Source organism: Myotis myotis, unplaced genomic scaffold, assembly GCF_014108235.1.
Source record: "Myotis myotis isolate mMyoMyo1 unplaced genomic scaffold, mMyoMyo1.p scaffold_m19_p_10, whole genome shotgun sequence".
NCBI lineage: Eukaryota > Metazoa > Chordata > Mammalia > Chiroptera > Vespertilionidae > Myotis > Myotis myotis.
In genome coordinates, this window is record NW_023416314.1 from 3,695,024 (window position 1) to 3,719,690 (window position 24,667).

Sequence of the window (24,667 nt, forward strand, 5' to 3'; positions counted from 1 at the left end):
GGGGAGAGTGCCTGGCTCCTACTGGACATAGTCAAGGTTACCTCTCTTCCCCTCAGCTTCCTGCCTTCACAGCATGTACCAGGCCCCCCTGTTCAGGCCCCCAGGAAACTGTCCGTTACTTAAAGACAGTCATTGCCTGTCAGTCTCTGAACTCCCCGACACCCCTTGCCTAGTGCTGTGCTCAATCGATGTACGACTCAATTTCAATGCTTGACCAGAGTCAGGATGCTGTAGCGGGACTCACCTACCAAAGAAGGTAGATCCCAATGATTTCTGAGTTCCATTCAACCTTGAGAGTCTAGAACTTGAGCAATCTGCTCCCTAGAGAGAACCTGTGCAAAACACAGAGTTTGTTCCCTGTCTTTTTCTTTTTTTAATATATTTTATTGATTTTTTACAGAGAGGAAGGAAGAGGGATAGAGAGTTAGAAACATTGATGAGAATCGATCAGCTGCCTCCTTCACACCCTCTACTGGGGATGTGCCCACAACCAAGGTACATGCCCTTGACCGGAATCGAACCTGGGACCCTTCAGTCCACAGGCCAACACTCTATCCACTGAGCCAAACCGGTTACGGCTGTTCCCTGGCTTATACTCATTGCTGCCATGACATCAGCTTGCAGTCACATTGAGTCTTCGACCTGCTTCCCGCCCACTCCCACTTCCTCCTCCAGATGCTTTGTGTGGGTCTGGCATTCCCGGCCCACACCTGGGAGCAGGAGTGCTCTGGCAGCCCCAAAGCACGCGGGCCACGGGCAGAAAAGTCAAACTAGCAAATAGAAATGTCACTCAATCACTTCTTGGTGCTTTTCTCTTGTTTGGCCTTCCCCACCACATATAATGAGAAATTCTCTTTGCCCAAATATTGTTTGAATTTCAAATACACAATTTCCCCAGGGGCGGCCAGATGGAAAGAGAAATCTGGTTTGCAACATAAGACCTCTATGCGGAAGTTGCGTTGCTGGGACAGCGAAACTACATTTTTATTGAGCTCCTTGAAATGACAGTCGCACACGACGGCAACCAGGCTCCCTCCCCACTGCGGTGAGCTTACGTTCTTTTAAGTCAATACCAAGAAGGCAGCCCTCCAGGGGTGAGGAAAGAAGGAACGGATCTAAAACACATGGGCAAAAGGACAAATCTGCTCATGGCATCTAACCCATTCCTGCCACGGCCCCTGCATGTGCCTTCCCATAAGCCTCTCTGTGTGGGCACTGGCTGTCGTTCTGGGGTTCTTAATCTTGGAGAGGGTTGTCTAAGAGGCCCTGGGGCAATGATTCTCAATCCTGGTTACACTAGACTCTCATAGAGTGAGTGGTTTAGAAAAAAGCACCCGTGACCAGACCCACTATAAACCCATTAAATCAGAGACTTTGTATGTAAGGCCCAGGCCTCTGGAATCTCTTTTTTAAAATATATTTTTATTGATTTCAGAGAAGAAGGGAGAGGGAGAGAGAGATAGAAACATCAATGATGAGAGGGAATCATTGATAGGCTGCCTCCTGCACACCCCACACTGGGGATCAAGCCTGCAACCCAGGTATGTGCCCTGACCGGGAATTGAACCGTGACCTCCTGGTTCATAGGTCAATGCTCAACCACTGAGCCATGCCGGCCGGGTAGGCCTGTGGAATGTTATAGAAACTCTCAGGTGATTCAGGTGTGAGTCAGAGTGAGATGTGCACATAGATTTGAAGGGCGTGAGCTCCTTGAAGTAGCAGGTACATTTTGTGTGCATGAGGATATGTTTGCTTTGCTGGGTGAGGGGTCATAACTTCCAGACAATTCTTTAGAGTATCTGCAACTCCAAACAGGTTTTAATAACAGGCCTCCAGCTTGGTGTCTCAGGTTCCTTCCAGATGGAAAATGATATGCTCTCAGGATGTTGTTGAAGCTTCATCACTAACGGGCAAACGAAAGGCAGATGGCTGGTTCCTGGAGGAATGACCTTGTTGATCCAGATCCCACAGGTAAGAGCTGTCAATGAGGGGCCCAGGGACATGGGGGGTAGCGGGCCCTCTGAGTAAGGGAGGTGTTCTTGCAGGAAAAACCCGGGCACTCGGCACAGCTTATTATTTAAGCGGCCCTGCCCGTGGCTCAGCTGGCAGCCGTGCCCAGCTTGGCCTCTGACTCTGGACATCAGAAGCCAAGTCCATGGAGAAGGGCAAGTGCCCAGGACCCGCCTGGCCGGAGCGCTCATAAAGCTGTCCCCAGATCCAGCCGGTAGGTGTGTGCAGGGGGCTGGAGGGAGGCGGGTGGGGTTGGGTCAGTAAAGAAAAAGGTCCAAGCCCCTGAATAGCATTCACAAGACAGAAGAGGCCCCTCAGAGCCTTCACCACCATCAGGGCGTGGTTTCAATAAATCCAAGGGGCGGGGATAAGGCTCATACAACCATCTAAACCAGCTGCCAGAGAGAGTGGACAAGGAGGGCGTGGCTGCGCTCCCAGCTTCCCAGCGGCCTCCTCCAGGCACTGGAGGCCATTCTGTTCGAAGCATCATCTGCCACCCCTCCTCCTGCCCCAGGGCCTGGTCGGATCGCAGAGTTTGGGCTCTGCCAGGGAACAGCCAGGCATGCTCGTCCCAGTACCACTGCCAAAAGGCAAGGAGGCCAGTCTTGGGGCTTCCCAGACCCAAGTCAGCTGCCTAAGTGCTCAGCCCTGCTGATGAAAAGCCCCCTCTTCCTCTCTCGCCAGCCCTGCACTCTAATTTATCGGCCCTTTGATAACCAACTCCAAACACGCTGGGCCGGGCCCAGCCATCAGCACACAAAGGCCTGTGCTCTGTGGGCTGAATGCAGCACTTCACTCTCGGGGGGATTTCTATAGAAGGCAAAATCCACCAAACATGCGATTCCACTTAGATCAGACAATGCGAGGTGACGGCGAGGGGACCAGCATTAATGACTCCGCCAGCAGCGGCTCCTCTGTTCTGAAGCTCCGCCGCAGCATGGGACAGCAACCCGCTGCCCTTCCCAGCCTCTCGCCGTACCCTCTCCTCCTGCTCCCAGACTAGAAGGTTGACCCTCGCGTCTGCTGCCTCTCTCAGGCCCGAGGGCTGATTTCCCTGGGCCACGTGGGCTGACTCTTGGCTTCCTCTTTGCTGAGAAAAAAGAAGGAGAAACTAAGTCCGGCCTGCCCCCCTTTTCCTTCTAACGATGAGGAAACCGCGATATTATTGAAAGTCGCCCAGTCGGCGGGCAGCAGAGACAGGATGAGAACCCTTGTCCTGGCTCGTTCGGGTCATACAAGAGCTGCTGTCCATTAGATGACCCACATCAAGTGCCGAACACACTGGCTGGCGATGAAAGCACTCTCTAAATATCAGCTGCTTCATCTGTTGTAGCGGGAGCAGCACTTGGATACGCCATTCAACTCCTCACGGAGTGCTTGTCGGGAGCCAGGCAGTCTTCAGGGTGCTGCATGTAAAACAGTCAACATAATGTGACCCTGCCGCCTGGAGCTGACATTCCAATGGAAGACCCACATTGGTCAATAGGCGATTGCAATGCACAGTGGTAAGGGATAGCTTAGGGAAGTAGAGGAGGCCACAGCGGGGCACAGGAGGCGCCCCTAACCCAGACTGTGGGAGCTCTCCAGGTGAAGGGAGGTGGGAATGAGGGGGCAGGTTGGGGTAGAGAGACTTCTGGGAGGATTTATAACTGAATGTGCAAAGGCAGCTGAGGAACACAAAGGGGAACAAGGCAAGATGCATTTAAGGAAATGAAGACGTATCGGCTCAGCAGGAAAACAGGGATAATGAGGGAAGTAAGGTGTGCAAGAAGGAAGGCAAGTGGTTGTGAGACATGAGGTGGGAGAAGCAGACACACAAGTCATATGATGAATCACATGTAAGCCACAGAAAGGAGCTGGTACTGTGTCCGGAGAAGTAGGGGAATGAGCTGGTCCATGTGCATGGTAGAGATCACAGGATGTGTTGAAGGGAATGGATTAGAGGGGAGCAAGGTGGGCCACAGGGAGTCTGGTTTGCAGGCCAAGCCCTAGGCTAGCACTTGCTCCACGTTCTATTTGAGCACATCACCAGGCCCCAATCTTGAGTCAGCAGATGGAAGGGGGATAAGCTGGAAAAAGAGAGCTGTGGCCTCAGGGAACAGAGGAATCAAACCACAGGCCCTTCCATCATTACCCAACAAGCCTGGGGCACAGTAGAGCAGCAGCACGCTCTTTTCCACCAGCCAGATGTGTGACTTTGAGCAACCTCCATTTCCCCAACTGAACAGTGAGGGCATTTACTGAGTCACCGGTGACCTGCCTGCAGCTCCTCATTCTGTGCTTGTAGTACTGGAAACACATATCATACCAGGACGCCTTCCTTGCTTTGCACTTGGGTGCTTACAAAAACAAGGCAACATCATTTGCCTTTTATAATAGAGAAATCACAGCCCATCAAAATCGGGTGCCTTGCACAATGGCCATGTACCTGTCCTCTTATGGTTTCTAATCAAGAAAGGCCCAGCGTTGACACTGGCCAGGAAAAGCCGGTTGGGAGTGGTAGTCCTGGGCTCTCCCGGCCGTGCCTTGCACCCATGACGTAGGCCTATGGCCTTCAGAAAACCCTCTTTGTCTGGCCCTTTGCCCTCAGGATTGAGGTTCTGCAGGAATCCAGAACACTCTCTCCTCGTCCAATAGCTCTGGCAGCTGCTAAGGTAGAGGCCAAAGTTCCAAGGACTGGGGGCAGGTGAACAAACAGACAAATTCCGGCTGGAGTGGGAGAAGAAACAGCCACCTCAGGCCTGCTTTGGGCGCACAGTGCTCTCCACCCTGTCGCCGCAGGACACAAGCCACAGAGCATCCAGGGGCGCGCGGCTGCGGGGAACAATTCAAAAATTGCCTTGTTGGACTACAACGTGCCAATTTTTCAAATCTAGAGCCATTTTCACTATTATAGTCTGTGCAGCCTCAGCCGGGAGGATTTTCTTCTGGGAGGGAAAATTGATTCCGAGGTTACCATTAACCCCCATTAGCACAGCACGCCCCATTCCACAGCTATTCTTGGGAACCGAGGTGGCCAGAGGAAGCTATAGAGGCCCATGGTGAGGTTGGTGCCCGACATCACAGGTGCCAACAGCCAGAGTCCATTAACCCATGTCTCAGAGGGCAGGCGAGTGAGTGAGATGGAGAGCAGGGAGAAAGGGGGATAAAAGGATCTGGGCATGTGTTTCCCAGGAATTCTGAGGCCTTGGCGGTGGCCTGCGCACCTCGCTTCATCCCGGTGGATTGGAAACTTGCATAAGCTGAGGAACCGGCACCACAGCTAATATGGCTGAAACCCTCCTTATGTTGGCCTGCGGCTCTCACTGTGACTGCCCTCCCTAGTCAGGGCCAGAGCCTGCTGAGGAATGCTCTTCAGGAGCTGGCTTGGAGGTGCCCATTCCACCCCCCATTCCTGGTACCTGGCCGCTCCAGGCCCAGGTCCCGGCAGACACACTGCTCTGAGGCAGCTGGTTTTGTTGGCCAGAGGTGCTCTATATGGAAATCACTCTCAGCCATTCTAAGCACAGTCAGGAGCCGCAGCCTGGATCCCAGGGCGTGCTGTGGTCTCCATCTCCCCAGGCAGAGGCCAGACCCACCAGCCCAGTAGAGAGGACAGTGACAGTGGCTGCTGCAAAACAAGGGAAGACAATCATGTGAACAAAGGGAGCAGCAGGCGACGGAGCGGAGCAGCACATCGCTGATCTCTCGCGCATCACTGTTTACATGCTAGTCCTGGATCCAGCAAGTCTGAATCCTGGCTCTGCCTCTGGACCTTGGAGAAGTTACTTACTCTTTCTGCGCCTCTGTTTCTTCTATAGCCTAGAAGTAAAAATAACCACCGGGCAAAGTTGATATCAGCATTAAATGAGATAATGTAGGAAGGGAGTGATTACATTACAGTTCCTCAGTGAATATATACATAGGGTTGGGCAAAAGCAGGTTTACAGTTGTGAGTACATGAAACAGAGTTTGTTCTTATATTATTATTTATTGTGTTATTTCCCATATGAACAACTATAAACCTTTTCCCCCACTTTGTAGATGTATATGTGGAAGTATAGACAACAAATCCATGCATATAAACAACTAAGGAAGCCCACCATCCATTCTAACACATGTCTCTTTTGATCACAGAATGATACAGCGTCATTCCTCTTATAAGAGTTTGCTTTGGTGTCTGAGTCTTGTGGCTGTGTGGTCTACTGACTCTGAACTTCAAAAGTTCCTTTCTCGTCCTGGCCTGTTTTGCTCAGTGAATAGAGTACTGGCCTGTGGACTGAAAGGTCCCAGGTTCGATTCTGGTCAAGGGCATATGCCCGGGTTATGGGCTCAGTCCCCAGTGGGGGACGTGCAGGAGGCAGCCAATCAATGATTCTCTCTCATCATTGATGTTTCTATCTCTTGCTCCCTCTCCCTTCCCCTCTGAAGCAAATTTAAAAAATATATTAAAATCTCTAAAAATAAAAAGTTCCTTCCTCCCCACCCCTGTCCCTCCCCCAGAACCACCACTGCGGCACCCCTCCTCCTTATTCCTCCTCCTCCTCCTGCTTCTCCTCTTCCTCCATCCCTCCTCCTCTGGCTGCCAGGTTGCCCGCTGCTCACTGGCTGAGCTGGTCACTACCAGTTTTCCGGGAGAGCATTGCAAAGGAAGGCCTCCTCGGTGCTGAGGTCACTGGAGAGAGGCCCTCGCTGCCATAGAGAGAGTCTGTCTTCCTAAATCCCAAATGTTTAGGGCATCTGCCACATGCCGGGCCCTGTGCTAGCCATCGGGGCTACCAGAGGAGCCAGGTCCAGTCCAGTCCCTGCCCCTTACGGCTACCAGGGACCCAGACACCAGACCATATGCAGCTCCTTATGATCTTACAAGGAGGAGCCAGAAGGGGTTGGGGAGGGGGTGAGGTTGTGCACTGGAGACCCAAGGAGGGCGCCCCCAGAGATGGGCACAGACGGTGGCAGCTTCTGTTCCCTGCAGACCCTGGGAAGTCGACCTCTTAGTCATCAGGTTATTTGTGTGGGAGGGGAAGGGAGCTCGCAGAGCTAAGTGCTGACGGGCCGTCCCTGTCAACACAATGTTCCGCCTGGCCGGGCCTTCATATATAAAGATATTTAATGAATTCGTTAATTAATGAGAGGAGTTTGATTGATAGATCATATGGCGCTCGCAGCGGGGTGAGTCTGACCCTCAGTAGCGCAGCCTGGGCTGCAGCCGGTCCCCTCATTGGTCGGGAGAGCATGGTCGCTCAGGCAATTTGCATGCATTTAATGTAGCTCTTTAATAGGATGTACTGTTAGCGAAAGCCAAAAGCGCAGCAGCTGTGACTTAAAAGACAGCCCCATTACTGCAAGCCTTATAATTAGGGTGAGAGGGAGACTCGGTCTGCCGTATGTTAAACTCTTTTGAGGTTAATAGCTCTGTAAGATTTTTGCAATTTAAAAAAATTACACTTGAAGGATGATGACAAGGCTCATCAACGAGGCGCCTCTCCACCCGAAGAAAGGGACAGGAGGATCCCATGTACCCTGAGGCCCTCTGCCCCGGGGCCATGGCGTGGTGGCCCTTCTCCTGCCACAAGTCGCTCATGTCTCCACCAGTTTCCCCTCCCACCCAGTCCCATTAGGGCAGCGTGGCTGTCTCAGCAGCACGGAGTGGGACTCGCCCCACTTGGCAAGGCATAGCCCCGCCCCCCCAAACACACACACACACACACACACACACACGCGCGCGCACACACACACACACACACACACATTTCTGCAGATCCGGACACCTAGCACGGTGGGGGCAGGCGGGCGCCGGGTGCTGTGCTGGTGTGCTTACCTTGCAAAGCCCCAGGCTGCTCGGAGCAGTTCACCTAGTCTTGGTTGCACAACCTGGCAAATCAAATCAGACTTTGCCGCCCGTGGGGGGTGGGAGGGAGAGGAAATCTCGAGAATTTGCCCAAGGCCTTGGGGTTGTTTGCCCCCTTGGTGCCACAGCCCAGGTGGCAGGGGTGGGGGCATGAGCAGTGCCCAGCTCTGACCCTGGGCCCGGGAAGCCCGAGCATGGCCCCCTGCACCCCAGCTGCTGCGGGGAACAGGAGGCCTCCCTCCCGGTCACTAAGTCCCAGTGAGCCCAGCTGCACCCTCCCAGCCTCTGCTGTCTTTTCCGAGTGCCCCTCCCCAGGGCCCGGCACCAGTTGCTGGCAGTCTGGGGAGTCGCTATTAGAAGCAGGAGCCGGTCCCTGGGGACCAGAGCAGCCCCATGCGCTCCAGGCCTCCACCATCTGTGCAGGGAGCTGCGGAGAGCCCCCCGCTGGGCAGGTTCCCTCCCCGGGAGGACTGCTCCACATCTCCCACCCCTCGTTCTTCAGGATGCGAGTGGGAGTGGGACCAAATTCCTGAGACAGACACTCCAGGCAAAACAACAAGGGGGGGGGGGCAGGGGGGAAGGAAGAAAGTCTGCTTATTCTTTTATGGGGGCTCTGGTCAAAAGGAAATGGCAGGAGTGATAAAGTTACTGCTAATCGCACAATTATCTGATGACCTCTGTAACCAGACCTATAGAAGGTCCTTTCCCCCTCCCATCGGCTTGAAGAACTCGGAGGAGCATCTCTGGAGGCTAAGACCCAGATCTCTCTGGCCTGGAAGAATATATAGAAAGGGGGTGTGGCTATAAAGGCAGCAAAGAGGGGGCTCAGGGCGGCCAATGCAGGGCCACAGAGAGAAGAGAAAGTTTAGGTCGGGCTGGGGAAGAAATGGAGGAGAGAGGAGGCGGAAGGTAGCAAGATGCATATTCCAGTGAATTCTGTGAGAGCTGGAAGGGGTGGGGATGAGGCTGGGCTGGCGTTGGGAGGGGCTGGGGAGCGAATCAAACCCTCTGAACGCTCATTGCGCTTTGGACAGAGATGATGGTGGCTGCTGAGGTGGAGGGAGAAAAGCCTTGCTTGCATTCTACATCTCGATTTGAAATGCTACTTATTGGCAGCTGCTAAAAGCGAACAAAACTGAGACACGAACTTACCTTAGTGCTGTAGCGTTTACAAAGCATTTTCGCATCTGCTTTCTCACATAATTCTCTCACCTCCCCTGTTCTGCTGGAATTCCCATTTTCGAAGACGCTACCCCAGACTCGGAAGACGTGAGGGATTCCCCAGAGGCCTCCAGGTTCTCACCGGAACAGCTACGCTCCCGGCCCAGCCTCTCCCTGCCCCAGGGTCTCCCAGCCTTTTTGGGGAGCCGGTGGGGTTGAGGCATTTCTCTGACGGTGCTGAAACTAGGCTTATTATCTCCTTTACACACATTATTTTTTTAAGTCAACAGCTGAGCTTGGAGGTGACCGGCCGCATGGAGCGGTTTTCCCGCGGGAAGGCCTGCACTTGCACACCAGCCTGAAGTGTCCCTTTCAGGTCACCAGCCGGCCTGACTCCTTGATGGGAGGAGACACGGGCAGGTCCCGGACGAAGGTCCACTCTCTGACGCCCCCACCCACCGGGTCAACCCGTCGGGACAAGGAGCAAGACCCTTCAGCTCATTCTGCACCCCCTCTGCTGCCACAGCTAGGGAGGAGGGGCCCAGGGCCCCATCCCCGAGAGCCGAGAGCTGTGGCAGTGCCGTGCCAAGTGACAGCCGCTGCGACCTCACCGGGACTCTCCGGCAGTGGAGGCCGCTCCTCCGGAGCCCCCCGCAGCGCACCTGTGCCGCTTCAGAATTCCCATCTGCAGGTCAGTAGCCGGCATTGCGGGCCTCGCCTGCGGGAACACAGGTTCCCTTCATTAGGGCAAAGGCTTCCAGGGGAGACCAGAGTAAGTAAGGCTGGGGCTCCCAGGACGGAGGGCCAGAGGCCTCTGGAGGCGAGCAGTAGGATAAGCAGAGGTAAACGGGCCGAAGAGGGCCTCTCGCAGGGAGAGGCTGACCCAGCCCATCACCCACCCGACCAGCGCCCGGCATCCCCTCTCCCTACCCACCCGAGAGGAACTTTAATGGAAAGTTCACACTGATTTCTCCCATCAACTCCCCTTGATGGGTGGTCCCTGGGCTAAGAGGTTCCAGTGGACCCCTCCCCGGAGCAGGTTATCGGAGGCCAGAGCAGGCAAAGGGCTGGTGCTGAGGGTGGCCTCCCAATAAAGGGCCGCCTGACAGAGGCTCCAGGCCACAGGGAAGCCTCTTCCCTAAGGCCACGCCCTCCGTTCATTCATCAACATGGTCTCTGTGATGCAGATGCTGAGAATTGGAGATGAAGCTGGAGTACCCTTCTAGGAGTTGATAGACTTATGGAAACGTGGACATGGCCCCGATGGGCTTGGAGAACATTACATATCTCCCAGGTCAACCCCCAAACTACAGAGAAGAGGGGGCGGGGCTGAGAGCGGAGTGCCTGGAGCAGGGTTTCACAGCATGCTGCTGTCAGGGTCATGGCCAAAGCAGGGTTCTGCTCCCCGTCCAGGGTCTTCCCACCACCAGGCAGAACTGGTGGGAGCCAGATGTCACCTGCCCTTCTTTCCTCCTCCGCCCTGGCCACTGTCACCACCTGCCTCTCTTCTGGGGAGGATGCTCCTCAGTCCTTCCCCCCCAAACACAGGTCGGGGATTTTGCTTCCACCCAAGAGAGTGATTGATAACATTTCAATGGTTCCATTTAAAAAGAAACGTCCTCAGCGCCCTCTATTCCCAGGCGAGGCAACCTTGGCCAGGACAGGACGTAGGGAGACGGGCGGCGGGGGGCCGGGCACACGGGTCAGGGAGAGGGGTGATGGACCGCAGCTGGAGGGCATGCACTTCACATTCCGCTCTCTTTTGCAGTGCGCTAGGGCCGGACCCCTTGCTCTTCCTTTGCCATGACCGATAATACGTTGTCTGACTTCCCCAGATATCAGCATGACTCCCTTCTCCACCCCCTTGTCCCCAAGAGCACCTCCGTACTTAAAACTGTAAGACCTTTCTCCCACATTTCACCATCCCCTCACCCTGCTTTCCCGGTCTCCACAGAACGTATGACTTCTAGCTTTTCTGTAACTTCCTTATCCAGCATGTGTGTTCACCTCTGCCCCATTAGAAAGCAAGAGTCCGGCAGGCAAGGGGCCCGAGCATTCTGATCGCAGTAAACAGAGCACTGCTTAGCACAAATAGACGCGCACTGAACAGTGGCGAAGGAATGAATTAGTAGTGAGTCAAGAAGCTTGCAGTCTGAGAGTTGGGAGGGGCCTTGAAGATAAAGAACCCAATCCCTCGGTCTGGGGGAACGGAGGCATCGCTGGGGACTGGGGAGCGGCATTTCAGGCTGATGTGCCAGCGCGGAGGAGAGGGGCTTCACGGAGGAGGTGACGTTGGAGCTCGGATTTCTCTCTCTTATCCTCTTCTTTCTCGAACTATTTCACGTTGTGTATTTGTTTATTCACACAGTCACTATTCGCTCAGAGAGTATTTATTGGACACTAATGACTTACTAAACTCTGTGCAAAAACTAATAATGTTTAGCATATACTGAGCACTCGTTGCAGGCATCTCGCTGAGCACTTCGCCGTTGTCATTCACTGGAGCGGCCCTCTGAGGGTAGTACTGTAATTATCCCCACTTTGCAGGTGACAAATCACTGCTCAGAGAGGTTCCGTGGCCCGAGAGTCACACAACCAGAGATGGAGGAGGTGGGAGGGGCCCAGTTTGACTGCAAACTTTTGCATTGCCCCCTACACCTGTTTCTCCCTCGCCTTCTCTTCTTTCTTCCTGTCTCTTGGGCCAGACCAACAGGCCCAACGAGCCAAAGTGGCAGGAGAGTCAGCAAGGGCCTGGAGCCAAAGCCCCCTGGAGGCCATGCAGTCCTGGCTCCAACTCCCCCGCGCAGCCACCGCTCAGTCCCACCTGCCCCACACCACCTGCCCTCCACCCCCAACCCCCTCTCTCCACCCCACCCCCGCCACACTCAGAGCCCACGCAGACGCAGGTGGGATTCATAGCACCATGGCGGGCCCCTGGGAAGGAAGGCAGGAAAGTGACGCGTGAAACCGCCTGCGGTTTTCTAGCCTGGCCTTCGCCCTTACAGGCGGCCTGGGCAGCGAGGCTGGCAAGCGCAGTGCGCGGACAGACGGATGGCGGCCCGGGCCGGGGTTGGTGAGAAAGGCTGCCATGTTTCAGGAAGGAGCACCATCTCTTAGCTGTGAGTGGGACGGCGTTTCCTCAGGCCTCGAGTTTAAACAGCACGTCCACACTCGATGCCCACCAGGCAGGGCAAATCGCCGGGGAGCCCTGCGCGGAGGGGGGTGCGGGCCGCGGGGGCGCCAGGCTGGGCACAGCTTTCCTCTGCACTCAGGCCTGTGTCTGTCCCCAGGCTGCCTGGCACGGCCCCTCTCAGCGGCCTCTGCCCTCTGCTGCTCTGCCCAGAGCCGGTTCCCAGACAGCCACCCTCCTGAGGCGGCGGTCCAGGCTTCATCACCAGGACATTCCCCGCAGTCTCCGCGTCTATTTCTGCTACCGACACCCCGCGTGCGGGGATTTCTCAGCCACATCTGTGTCCCTGGAGCCAGGGCGCAACGCTCACGGTGCCCCAGTTAAAGGGCCAGCTGCTGCCAGGCGGCGGTTGCTGGAAGAGAGGGCCACTGCTCAACTTCTCTCGTCATCCACGAGGCCAAAAAAACCCGGGTGGGGTACACTGTACGCATTCCAGGGCGCGGCCGGAGTGCCTAACAGGTGAGGGCATGTGTGAGTGGCTGCCTGCATGTGGCAAGGGGAAAACACCGCGCCGCCAAGGAGCTGAAAACCTCACGTGTGTGTCCATCGGCACGTGAATGGAAAACAACATATGGCCTATACACACAATGGAATATAACTCAGTCTCAAAAGGGGCGGGAATTCTGACATGTGACAACATGGATGAACCTGGAGGACACTGTGGCCAGGGCACTGGGTTTGAATACAGACCACCCAGGTTTGAGTTCTGGCTCCATAACAAGCAGATGCCTAACAGTATGTGGGCAGCTGACCTAACCTCCCTGAACCTGATGACTGGGACAGTAACACCCACCCCACGTCCCCTGACGGCTTAATGGGAGAGTAAAAGCACTTTGTAAACTGTAAAGAACAATAAAATTATAAGAGATAAATGAAAAAATAAAGTCGCCGAAACCGGTTTGGCTCAGTGGATAGAGCATCGGCTTGCGGACTGAGAGGTCCCAGGTTCGATTCCGGTCAAGGGCATGTACCTGGGTTGCGGGCACATCCCCAGTAGGAGATGTGCAGGAGGCAGCTGATCGATGATTCTCTCTCATCGATGTTTCTAACTCTCTATCTCTCTCCCTTCCTCTCTGTAAAAAATCAATAAAATATATTTAAAAAAAAAAAAAGAAAGAAAAAATAAAGTCGAAATACAGTGCCAAAGCATTTTTCCCTGAGGGACATCAGCATAGCCGTGCATGCTGGTACAGCCAGGGGGCATTTCTCACAGCGTCCTCACGAGCAGGGCCAGGAAATGAGACAGTGGGCTTGGGCACTGTTACTTTTCACTTTAAACCCTTCCGTGCGATTTAAATGATTTTTTTAAAACAAGTATGTTTTCCTCACATAACTTAAAACCAAAGCAATATTGTTCTAGACATTATGGATAGTAGTAGATTGCCAAGACCTGAGCTACTTTGGACTCTTGTCCTGGCTCTGAAATAGAAATGAACGAACTAAGGTGATTCTCTCTCCCCGGGGCAGGCAGTGCCCTCTTAGGAAGGTAGCTGCTGGGAATAACACCTGGCAAGCCTCCAGCTCTCCAGGGAGACCATGATCATAAGTCCCTTTGCCTTCCTTTGGCTGCCTGCCTATAAAAAATAATCCTATCTAATAAAAGAGAAACATGGTAATTGGCGTACGACCGCTACCCTTCCCATTGGCTAATCAGGGCGATATGCAAATTAACTGCCAGCCAAGATGGCGGCCGGCAGCCAGGCAGCTTGAAACTAACATGAGGCTTGCTTGCTTTAGTGACGGAGGACTCCAACATTCCCCGCCTCCCTTGCCAGCCTCTGAGCTGGCAGTTTGAAACATAGTTACAAAAATAGAAGCTAAACAAAACCCCAGAAACCAGCTTTCAGTGAGCTGGGATCTCAGACCTGGAGTTGATACAGAGTTTCGATTGTAGAACCTAAACAAACCAGATACCTGCTTTCAGGAGCGGAGGCCTAAGAGCTGGAGCCTCAGAGCTAAAGCTGGCTCAGAATAAAAAAAGAAAAAAAGGAGCGGTTGGGAGCTTCAGTCCCAGCCTGAAAACAGCCTCAGCCCCTCACCCAGACTGGCCAGGCACCCCAGTGGGGACCCCCACCCTGAAGGGGGTGTGACCAGCTGCAAACAGCCCTCATCCCCTCATCCAGGCTGGCCAGGCACCCCAGTGGGAACCCTCACCCTGATCCAGGACACCCTTCAGGGCAAACCAGCCAGCCCCCACCCATGCACCAGGCCTCTATCCTATATAGTAAAAGGGTAATATGCCTCCCAGCACCGGGATCAGCGGAGCCGCGAGGTCTCCCAGCACCGGGATCAGCATGACAGGAGGCAGCGACCAAACCCCCTGATCACCCTGTGGCTCTGTGTATGACAGGGGGTGGGGCCACAACCTCCCTATCTGCCCTGCTCTGTTCCTGACAGGGGAAGGCGCCCCAACCCCCTGATCGGCCCTGCTCTGTGCCTGATAGGGGGGAGCTCCCCAACCTCCTGATCGCCCTCAGCTCTGTGTGTGACAGGGTGTGGCGTCCCAACCCCCCCACCCAATGGGTCCTGCTCTGTGTGTGACAGGGTAGAGCCATAACCTCCCCATCGGCCCTGCCCTGAGTGTGACAGTGGCGGTGCCCCAACCCCCTGATCGGCCCTGCTCTGTGGGTGACAGGGGGGAGCTCCCCAACCCCCTGATGGGCCCTGCTCTGTGCATGACAGGGGGGAGCTCCCCAACCCCCTGATGGGCCCTGCTCTGTGAGTGACAGGGGGTGGCGTCACAACCTCTCCATCGACCCTGCCTTGAGTGTGACAGCGGGCGGAGCCCCAACCCCCCAATCGGCCCTACCCTGAGCGTGACTGAGGGTGGCACCGCAACCTCCCAATCCGCCCTGCTCTGTGCATGACAGGGGGCGGTGCCCCAATTCCCCAATCAGCCCTGCTCTGAGCCCGACCAGGGGCTGCACCTAGGGATTAGGCCTAAGCCAGCAGGTCGTTATCTCCCCGAGGGGTCCCAGACTGCAAGAGGGCACAGGCCGGGCTGAGGGACCCCCCCCCCCCCGCCGAGTGCACAAATTTTTGTGCACTGGGCCTCTAGTAATAAAATAAATAGAAATGAGCAGGGACCAGGCCACTTCACGCATGGCCTCCGATTTTCCATGTGTAAATTGGGATGTCCATTCCCTTTCACCTCCCAGCTTCACAAAATAAAAATAAAGAGAAACAAAACCTTTTTCGCAACTAATTTATTAGCTCAAACCTTCCTGCCTGTGCTCCCACCAAGCCCAAGGGGAAGGAAAAGAGACGTTTGTCTTTGCCAGGAGGCGCTCCACTGGTGTTCACACGTTTGACCCCCACAGAGCCCGAGCCCGCTGGCCTCTACCCTCCCAGGGGCCAGAGGAACCTGCCCCAGAAACGGCCCAGGAGCTCCAGGGTGCAGATCTGAGGACGGTTAGAGGACAAGCCCCAGACGCCCGAGGCCCTCACTTCCCCCTAAGCAAGACATCCCTGCTGCTCCAAGGGGGACAGAGGAGGCCCGCCTGTGCGGTGGCCTGGGCCCCGAACGCAGTCCCCACCTTTCCCCATTTCTTCCTTCTCCTCGCTCAGCAACTCCTGGCAGCTGCCACCCTCTCAGCAGCCTCCCTCCTGCCTGTCCCTCTCCCTCTCCGTGGGCAGTGGCTGCTTGGTATGCACGCGGCACCCTGCCTGACTCCATTTGGGAAGGTCTCTTTTTGACCTCTCTGTCTCTCAGAGGGCTTTGTGGGGGGAGGGAGGAGGGAAGGGAGAGAGCGGTCGTCTCAGCATTTACCCAATTAGTGGTAATTAGGAGGCAAGGCCTGGTGCTCTCCTCAGAGCTGCTGGAGGACAGGGCTGGCTGGAGAGAAGCTGTAAATGGGCCTCGGACACACGCTGAGAGCTCTGACCAGCCAGCTCCCGTCCCAGATCCTCCTCTCACTCCCCAGGCCGTGGGCATGCTCGGCTCTCCCACAGCTGCTTCTCCCAGCACTTACTTCTCGGCTTTGCCCTTGATTCTCAGCCTTGGGCTGTCACTGAGCCCCTATTCTGGCCCTAAGCCCTGATGTATGTCTGGTTCCCATGGTAACCCGAGCCCCACCCCCGGAAGAGTGCCGCTCTCCATCATGGGCATGCCACCTTCCCAGGGCACCCACTGCTTTGGTTCCTACTTACCGTTGGGGCACTAGGGTCGGCACAGAGACCCCTACAAGGCAGGGCAGTGGGGTCCTGTCTCCATGCTCTCCTCCGCACACTTGAGCCCAGGCGGCAGGTCTAGAACCTTCCATCTGACGGCAGCTCAAGAGGTCAGACTCCTCTCCCTCCTCAGCAGCTGACCTCAGTGGGTGGATGGATTGAAAAGCCATTTTTATTAGGAGCGTGGCCTGCCCTGACCCCGACATCAGGTGCCAACCATTTGGTATTGTCCATCTTTCAATGCTTATTAATGATTCTGATTAACCTCTACGAAGTTCCATTATCTCTATGCCAAGGAATACGTGATTCATTCCCATCTGTGCCAGATTCCTTACAGTTAGTGGTTGGAACTTTCCATGGCCTCACAACACATCTTAATCAGATGGTGAGTGGGTTTAATTAGCCGAAGTATAGGTTTTATTTTTTTATCCCTATAACTACTTACTCTAATGGAAGCCTATGATCTGTGGCTTTTTCTCGTGCATGATGGTTGCTGCTTTTAATTGATGGTGCATCAGGGCTTGCAGCTCCAATATGGCAGCTGGAACACAAAGTCGCCTTTCCCCAGGAGGAGGGTTGAGAAAATGAGTCGTCGGTGAGGCCTCAGAGTCCTTGTTTTCCGAGGATGTGACCTCCCACGCGAAGCTGCTGGCTCTGCCCACAGAGAGGAGATGTGGTTCTTGGCCAGCGACCTCGGACTTCGCTGCCGCCAGCGCCCCGCAGTGCCTGGGGCTGGATCCACATCAGGGACAGCTGGAAAGACAGCCACTGTCGTCCCGCAGGTCGGAAACCAGCCCAGCGCAGGGACCCGTCCCTAGAGCTGCTCCCTCCGGGCAGCAGGCCCTGGGACCAGCTCTCGGGGCACCTGGGTGCTGTCCTTGTGTATTAACTGCAGGGAATGAAACTCAGAGCCCAGAGGCTGCAGGAAACCTGGACTCTCGCAGAACAGTCATCTGTCTTGAAGGTGAAAATGAACCTGTAGTTCTTCCTGCAGAGAAAGGGTTCCACTCAGGGCTCTGGGCCAATCTCCAGACCATCCTGGCTGTTCCTATCGAGAAATAAGACCTGATCTTTGGTGGGTGATTGCCGAGGTCTTTTGGGGACAGAGCAAGATCTCCAAGGACAAAAACGCATCCCATTTACTCAGATGGTGGGGGAGAGAAACGAAAGGCAGACTATCTGGTCCAGAGCAGGGTCCCATTTTCAAGAGCCCCAGGCTTCCTGAGATAAGCATCTCCCAGGGGCGATGGGAGAACCTGGCGGGCAGGCAGCGGAGCTCCCAGGCCACCCAGCATGGGAGGATTCCAGGGAGGATTCTCAGTGTGAGAGCACCTTGGGCTGAGCAGGTCAGGGAGCCCTATCCCCTGGGGGGTAGGAGCTGAGACCATCACAGCCTGTCGCCTGGCACAGCCACCCCTACTCTGCCTCTTGCCTGCAGCTCTCTCCAGGCCCGTCAGCTCCAGTCCAAGGAAATCTGCATGGCTGGGTTCAGAGACTCCCCTCCCCTCCTGCTTGTCGCCTCCTGTTAAATAAGGTGACACAGAAAGGAGGCCATGGAGGCGACGGTGCTGGGCTTTCCGGTCGAGCTGTCTTTCCAGGAGCGTCTGACTCACTAGGCAGGAGGCATGGCCTCCTCTGCCAGCCCCCGGCCACGGTGGGCTGGTGGTGGTGGTGGCATCAGGCTGATTCCTTCCTCTCCATTTTGCAAAAATATTTGTACAGAGGCTTTCGTGCCTGACCCCCAGTCAGCAGCCGACAGGAGCCCGGATTCCTCTTGCCACGTTTCACAGGGTGACGGATCAGATAATGTGCACTTAGCGAGAGCACAAATAATGTGGATCAGGGTTGGCATAGTGCAGTGAGGTGTAAAAAAAGCAATTTGAATTGTTCTGGGGAGACGCCAGGGCCGCTCTGACATGCTTGCCTGCCGCAAGGCTGCCCTGTGCCCCTCCAGGCGCTGGCGGGAATGGCAACCAGGCTGCCCGGCGCGGCTGGCCCAAGGGAACGCAGCCCGCTGAGATGGGAGAAGCTCCACCTCCGCCCACAGGAAGGGAGAGGGCGTGTGTGACAGCACAGGACGGAGCTCCAATTGGGACTGGGGGGCGGTGACCTGCTGACCTGCGAGACAGATGCTCCTCAGAAGGAGGGAGCGAGAGAGAACGACTCCAGTCTGCGCCCGTGGGAATGGCCACTCGGGAAGGCACGTCAGTGCTGTCCGTCACCTGCTGGGAAGATCTACCCGTCGGGCCCCGGGACCGCCAGTCCATCTAGCCCGTGGCCCGGCCCCCAGACAGAACTGCGCCTCTGCTCCCACACCGCAAGCGGGTTGCAAATGTCCCCAAGGCTCGAGGGAAGGAGCGGGCACGTCCTCTCCTCGTCACCTGCTCTAGTGCCACCACGCCCACCTCTGGACATTCTTCAGCCCAAATCAGTCTTTCACAGGGCCTGGACATGCTTGATAAGTTGATGGCACGTGGGCCTGTGTGCGCCTAAGCCAAGACCGGGCCATAGCGCCATGTCCTCGCTCTCAGGAGGAGGTGTGTACAGGAGCCGGCAGCCAGCTCGCCCTCAGCCCAGCCCTCTCTCCCTCTCTCTCTGTCCTTCCCAACCCCGATGCGGAGCCTGCCTGGCCAGGCTGGTGCTGCCCTCCGACACTGCAGGGCCGTACCTATGACGCTCTGCCCGTTGATGGCTGACTCTCCTCTCCTGCAGTCTGCCAGCCTCTGCCCTGAGCCCCTGCTCCCGCCAAGCTGCTTCCGGGAGGCCCCGCCCAGAGCAGGAGCCGGGCTGTGTATCACTGTGACTCCTGCTGGGCAGCCTCGCTGTGCAAAGCCACAGATCTCTGCTCTCCACCCAGCCCCAGCCGCTGTCGCCCAGCTCTCGGGGAAGCCAGGCTATTGCCCCAGAAGAGGGTCACTAAAACGGTTTGGATTTATTGTTCAATAACAAGCAGACATTGCCAACCTCCTCTATCAAGTTCCTTAGTCAAGCCAAGCCCCAAGCCTGAAACTCGGCATCTGGGTGTTTTGCGAGACCTGGTCAGATGGGAAGGTGGTAGGAAATCTCTGATTGTTCCCAATGAAAGCCGATTACAGGGAGGGAGGGAGGTTTCTGGTGGCTCAGGAAGCTGAGAGGTTTGGGATAATAGATAACCAGCCTGCCGGCCACCCACCTGCATCGCTGACCTCAGAGGGGTCAGGTGGGGAGCCCAGCACAGATTAAGAACCCAAACAAAAGGGAAGACAGGACAGGCCTGGGGACAGGCAGCCTGCTGAGGGACTGGTGAGGCTTCCAGATTTCCTCCCCAGGAAATCTGGGGACACATTTCCATGTTGTCTTTGCATAAATTTGTGTGCTGATTTGCATGCATTTGCATTTTTGCCTTCAAAACAGCCAAACTCCCAGAATATAAAATAAAATGCAATTAATTAATTAATTGGTATGATGGATGGCAAATGCAACCATACTGAAAACACAGGACCCATGAGGGACCCTGATCAAGGGACAAATTCTCCAGCTTGTCCCCCTGAGCCAGGACGGATCTGGGACACGGTGCCCCTTCTTCCAGAGGTGTCTGTCTCCCCCACTAACAGTAGGCTCTTGGGAGCAGGCGCACAGAGCTGTGTGATCCCTGTCCCTGGGCTCCAGCACAGGGTTGGTTGATGTGAGTCTACTAAACAAGTGTCTGCAGAGTACGTGAACCAATGGCTGAGTGAATGAATGTTTTCCTTGTAAACTTATAATCCCAAGTGATAGGATCAGAAAGAACTGACACTCAACCCTCCTAGGAACCAACTAGACCAGGTTCAGAGGCCCACGGAGGAAACTTGCAGGAATAATTCTTCATAGGCCTGCTGACCAGGGACATGGTTCCAGGCAAATGCATTGGGAGTGAGTGTAGAGTGAGTCCAGAAGTGTGGGGCTACCCCGGCCCAGAGGCAGGGGCTCCCAGACCTGAGCAGATATGCGCAGAGACCTGCCCCTGTGATGGCTGAAACAAGAAGACAAAGTAAAGGCTATGGAGCCTGCTGTCTGTCTGCCCAAACTCTGAACCTGGAAAAAACCAAAGGAGGTTGCCCCGCCCACCCTCCCTCTGTGCCCAGCAAATTCTTATTAAAGTACCTTCTACAGAAGAGCCAGCAAATATTGATTATTCCATTGACTGACTGATTGAGTCACTGGTCATCTTTCAGAAGTTCTTAATCCTATCCCTACTCAACAAATACCACCCCTCCTCCATGCTTAAAGATACGTGGTTTTTACAGACCCAAGAGAGCCACCATTTGTACCACTGTGTCCCATTCATACAGTAGTGATAGCTCTGCTGTTAATTCTTTGGAACAGGTAGTTCGACCTGATGTCTAATGTAATTCCACTTACTACAACCAAAGTCTGTGTTTGTTTGTTTTATCCCAAATGTGGGAAGCATCAAGAAGAATTGCTTTTCATCCTCCTCACACCTCCCATGCATTGATCCACAATGACAAATAGTCAAGAGAATGGACTGGGGAGCTGGCTGCCCAGGTTAAAATCCTGCTCCACTGTCCCCAGCTGGACAAGTTAATTTCTGTGCCACATCTGTGAAATGGCCACAACAGTGATAGCTACTCCACAGGGTTGTCATGGGATTAAATGAGAAGATATACATAAAGTGCTTGGAACAGTGCTTAGCACATAGCAAATGCTCTTTGGGGGTTAGCTATTCTTATTCTTTTACAAAGGAATCCTTTGCCCGTGCTTCAGAGAAGAGGAGAAAACAAAGAGGATTGACTGAGAGTGACGAGGAAATAGGAGAGTTTCACAGAAGTGACTCGTCAGGATGCGGAGTGGAGATTTAATAGTTTTCTTCTCACTATGCATCTCTCAAAATATAAACTCTGAATCCTAGGCCTGGAGAGAAGCCAGGGGGCTGTTTAGAGAAGAAGTCATGGGGTTCTCAGAAGCTGACGCCAGCATCTTCCACAGTCTGGGGCAGCAGTGGAGCGGGGATTTGGGGATCAGGCTGAGCTGAGGCCTGGGAGAGGCTGCAGCGGAAGCCAGCCCGCCTGGAGAGTAGCCAGCAGGGCACCCTCAGGCTCCGGTCGCTGGGGAAGATGAGCGAGAAAAGCCCTCGGTTAGAGGACCTGGAAAACACCGGAGGAGGCTGGTGCCGACAGGGCTACTCCGCCATGCGCCCTGGCTCTCAAAGCAGCCTGGACACGTGCCCGAGAAGAAGGACAATTTGAAGATGCATCCAGTGTATTCATAAATTCCAAGGAAAGCACCAAGTAGGGACTCCAGAGCCTTAACGTTTCCCCAAATCGAAGTGGAAGGCATCGAGAGAGAGTCGGACCAGTTTGGTGTCTCTTGTGGAATTCCTACTGTAGGGCCAGGCGCTTTTTTGCTGACTTAATCTCTTCTTCCAGCCACTCCGAGACGTGGGTATTGCTGCTCCCATTTTATAGATGAGACTAAGAAAGATTTCAGATTTGCTGAAGCTCACAAGATAGATAAACAGAGGATGTTAGATTGGAAAGCAGATCTACCCAGCACCCAAAGCCCTGCTCTTTCTACTACTTTGGAGGAAGAAAAGCAGAAACTGTGGAGAAATATATGGGGGCAGAAGTGTTGAGAAAGGAAGGAGAGGAAGGAGCTTGGTGGGAGGTTGGGAGGGGAATAAGCAGGAGCCTGGAAGTTGTATGCATATGACATTAAGTAAATAGTATGCAGATGAAATGCAAAGCCATATGCAAATGAGTGAGTGGAGTTTTATTTAGCTAACCACTCAACTCCGTTCGGCACAATAACAGCACTAGGCATACCTGCCCAAAGCTCGCAGTATCCATGCTTCAAGCAGAAACTGCCTGGGCGAGAGATGCCCCTTTCTCACCCTCGCTGGGGTCCCCTTCCTCCCACCTGCTGCTCTTGTCCTTTGGCCCCCTCCTCCCCCTTCACCAATCACATCTGCATCCCTCTCTCCAGACACTCCAGGAGACAGCTGGCCTTGAAGGCCTCCTGATGGAGTGACCCCTCCCCTCTCCATCTATCTCCACTTTGTTTACCTTCACTGGGAGCCTTTCTGGCCACCTGGGAGCAACAGCTGCCATTTTCCTGACCCCACTTGTCAAGTGAATCTCCAGCCCTTTTAAGAGACTGCCTCTGCCCCCGACCACACTCAGCAGCTTCGAAAGTTCAGTGTGCAGCTACTTCCCAGCTTCGTCTCTGGAGAATCAGGAAGAAATCTTACAGGGTGAGCTTATGCCATTCCTGAACTGGGGAGGCAGTATAGTAGATACTCAAATAACGTTTCCTTCAACGTCCTTATGAAGTTGATGAATAGGAACTTACTTGTGTGTATCAACTAGCACATCGTAAAATTGGTTCCCTTGTTTATCTCCCTGAAAGTCGCAGAACCCATGGACGAAGTTAAGTCACAGCTCACTATAGCTGGGAGACTCTTCCATTCCTGAAGATGTCTGAAAAAGGATCTGACCCTGGCGATCCAGTCTCATTTAATTGCTTCTTTTCTTTGGAAGTTCTTGCCCTTGTCTATCTTACAGCTTCCCTTTTGTAGTGTCAGCCTATTCTCTACTGTTTTGTCCTTACCTTAGTGAGAATCTCTGCCCTCATACCTTTTGGTGTAAGAAAGGAAAGAGGAATTATAAAGAATCAGCTGAACATGGAGACACTTTTTGACAAAACACTGGGCTTTTCTGTTCTCTGGCCTGAGCAGGAGCTATGCTCATGTTCAGGGCTCAGTGTCTGTGGGCCCATGAGGCCTCCTGGCTCCTGGCATGAGCAAAAGGGGCTCAAGATAATCATTTCATTTTTAAAGTCAATATCAGAAGAGCCATCTGCAACATGAACTACCAGAATATTCTTAAGAGTTTACATAGTGAAACTTAGAGACCACCTTCTTTGCGAACCTTCCTCTCCTCTCTCAGGTTCAGACTCCGATTCCAGCAGCAAATATTAAATGAATATTATGTACCAACCACTAGGCTAGTTGCCTTCATATGCATGATCTCTTCAAGTCCCATCGCCATAAGTGCCTTCAAGGTAGGTATTCATATCCCAATTTAACAGCAGAGGAAACCAAAGGTCATGGCTACTTTAATAACATCTCATGCTAACTGGGGACCTTAATGGTCAGGGAGTCCAAACAGGGCTACCGAAGTGCTTTCCTTTTCCAGCTCTGGAAACCCAATGATTGGTAAATGATTGGTAAGCTTGAGCTACCTTCTGTGGCCCAAGGTTGGAGATGGCTGCTGATCCCATTTCTTACCACTGCCTTCTGCCTCATACCTACCCTCTCCCACCACCATTCAATCCATGCCTCCGCCACAATGGGAGGCAGGCAGCTCCCCAAAAATATGAGTGGTGGTGGAAAGACCCTGCAATAGGATCACAGGCCTGGGCCAATCCCACCCATCCTCTAGAGTGACTCACGATTCCGACTTCAGGCATCTTCTCTTTCTTCTGATGTTGCTGTTCCTGGCATCTTTAGCACGGGGGCTGGAGAAGCAGGCTAGAATATTAAGGGGACATATGTGGGCTGGTGCCTGCATTAAACGCTGTAGCTCTGGCATCTAAGTGGGCTGCTGTTTTGATGAACAGCATTTTCATCATCTGAATCCTTTAGTCATTGGTCTTCTGCTGGTCCAGTGCTGAGCTGAGCTGTGTGTGAAGTGAGTGACACAGACATGGTTCTGCCCTCTGGGAGCTGAGTCTGACCCCTCCTCAAGGTGGATAACCTCCATCGGTTGAACAAAACCCCCTAAATGCCATAAAACTAGAAAGAAAGAAATCAATGATATTAAATTTGGACAAGGCAAAAGTTACAAGGTCTCCTCTAGGCCACTAGAAAAATTCCCAATTTCCCATGAACATTATCTGCACTGATTCTTCTCTATACACAGGGGTCTTGGGAGCTAGAGCAGTATAGGTAGGGCTCAGAGGAGGCAATGAATATATGTTAGATGGATGAATGGGTGTTAGATGACTAGGTAAATAAAACCGGATCAAGAGACAGTGTGGAGAAAGACTTCTCTAACCCCCTAAAACTCAACATCTACACGTGGACCAAATGACCTTGGCTTATTGTCTCACCACGATCCATACTCTGCCTATACCAGTCCCTAGGGAGCTTGGATGTGCCTTTCTCATATCTCTGCGGAAAGGCACTGTAGATGCCTCATTCTGCCTGAGGAAGCTTCTCTCTAAGCCCAGGGTTAGCTGGGATTGTGCCTGGCTCAACTTCTTTATAAGGAAGCTTTAGACAATGAAGGCCAGGCTCCTAGGCAGCCACAAAGCTTTATTAAAAAGAC

General features: G+C 54.0%; 1 protein-coding gene and 1 non-coding gene across 8 annotated transcripts in view; both read left to right on the forward strand.

The window, feature by feature from the left end:
- The first annotated feature begins 1,746 nt into the window (after positions 1–1,746).
- Positions 1,747–24,667, forward strand: part of LOC118664294 — a 38,811-nt gene continuing 15,890 nt past the window's right edge. Inside the window, exons 1-4 of one of the 7 annotated variants that reach the window (XR_004970288.1) lie at positions 1,747–1,971; positions 9,285–9,692; positions 10,189–12,120; positions 12,292–13,073. Coding sequence is in view for 3 of the 7 variants with exons in the window: in XM_036324264.1 (XP_036180157.1) it covers positions 1,926–1,971; positions 9,292–9,692; positions 12,292–12,654 (810 nt within the window). In the remaining 4 variants the exon portion in view is untranslated. Of the gene's footprint in view, positions 1,972–9,284; positions 9,693–10,188; positions 13,074–24,667 lie in introns of those variants that run through there. The other 6 variants (XR_004970287.1, XR_004970286.1, XM_036324265.1 and 3 more) reach the window with 6 other exon arrangements.
- Positions 13,629–13,769, forward strand: LOC118665552. The gene has a single exon (XR_004970661.1). It is a non-coding gene; the product is annotated as a small nucleolar RNA SNORA67 (small nucleolar RNA).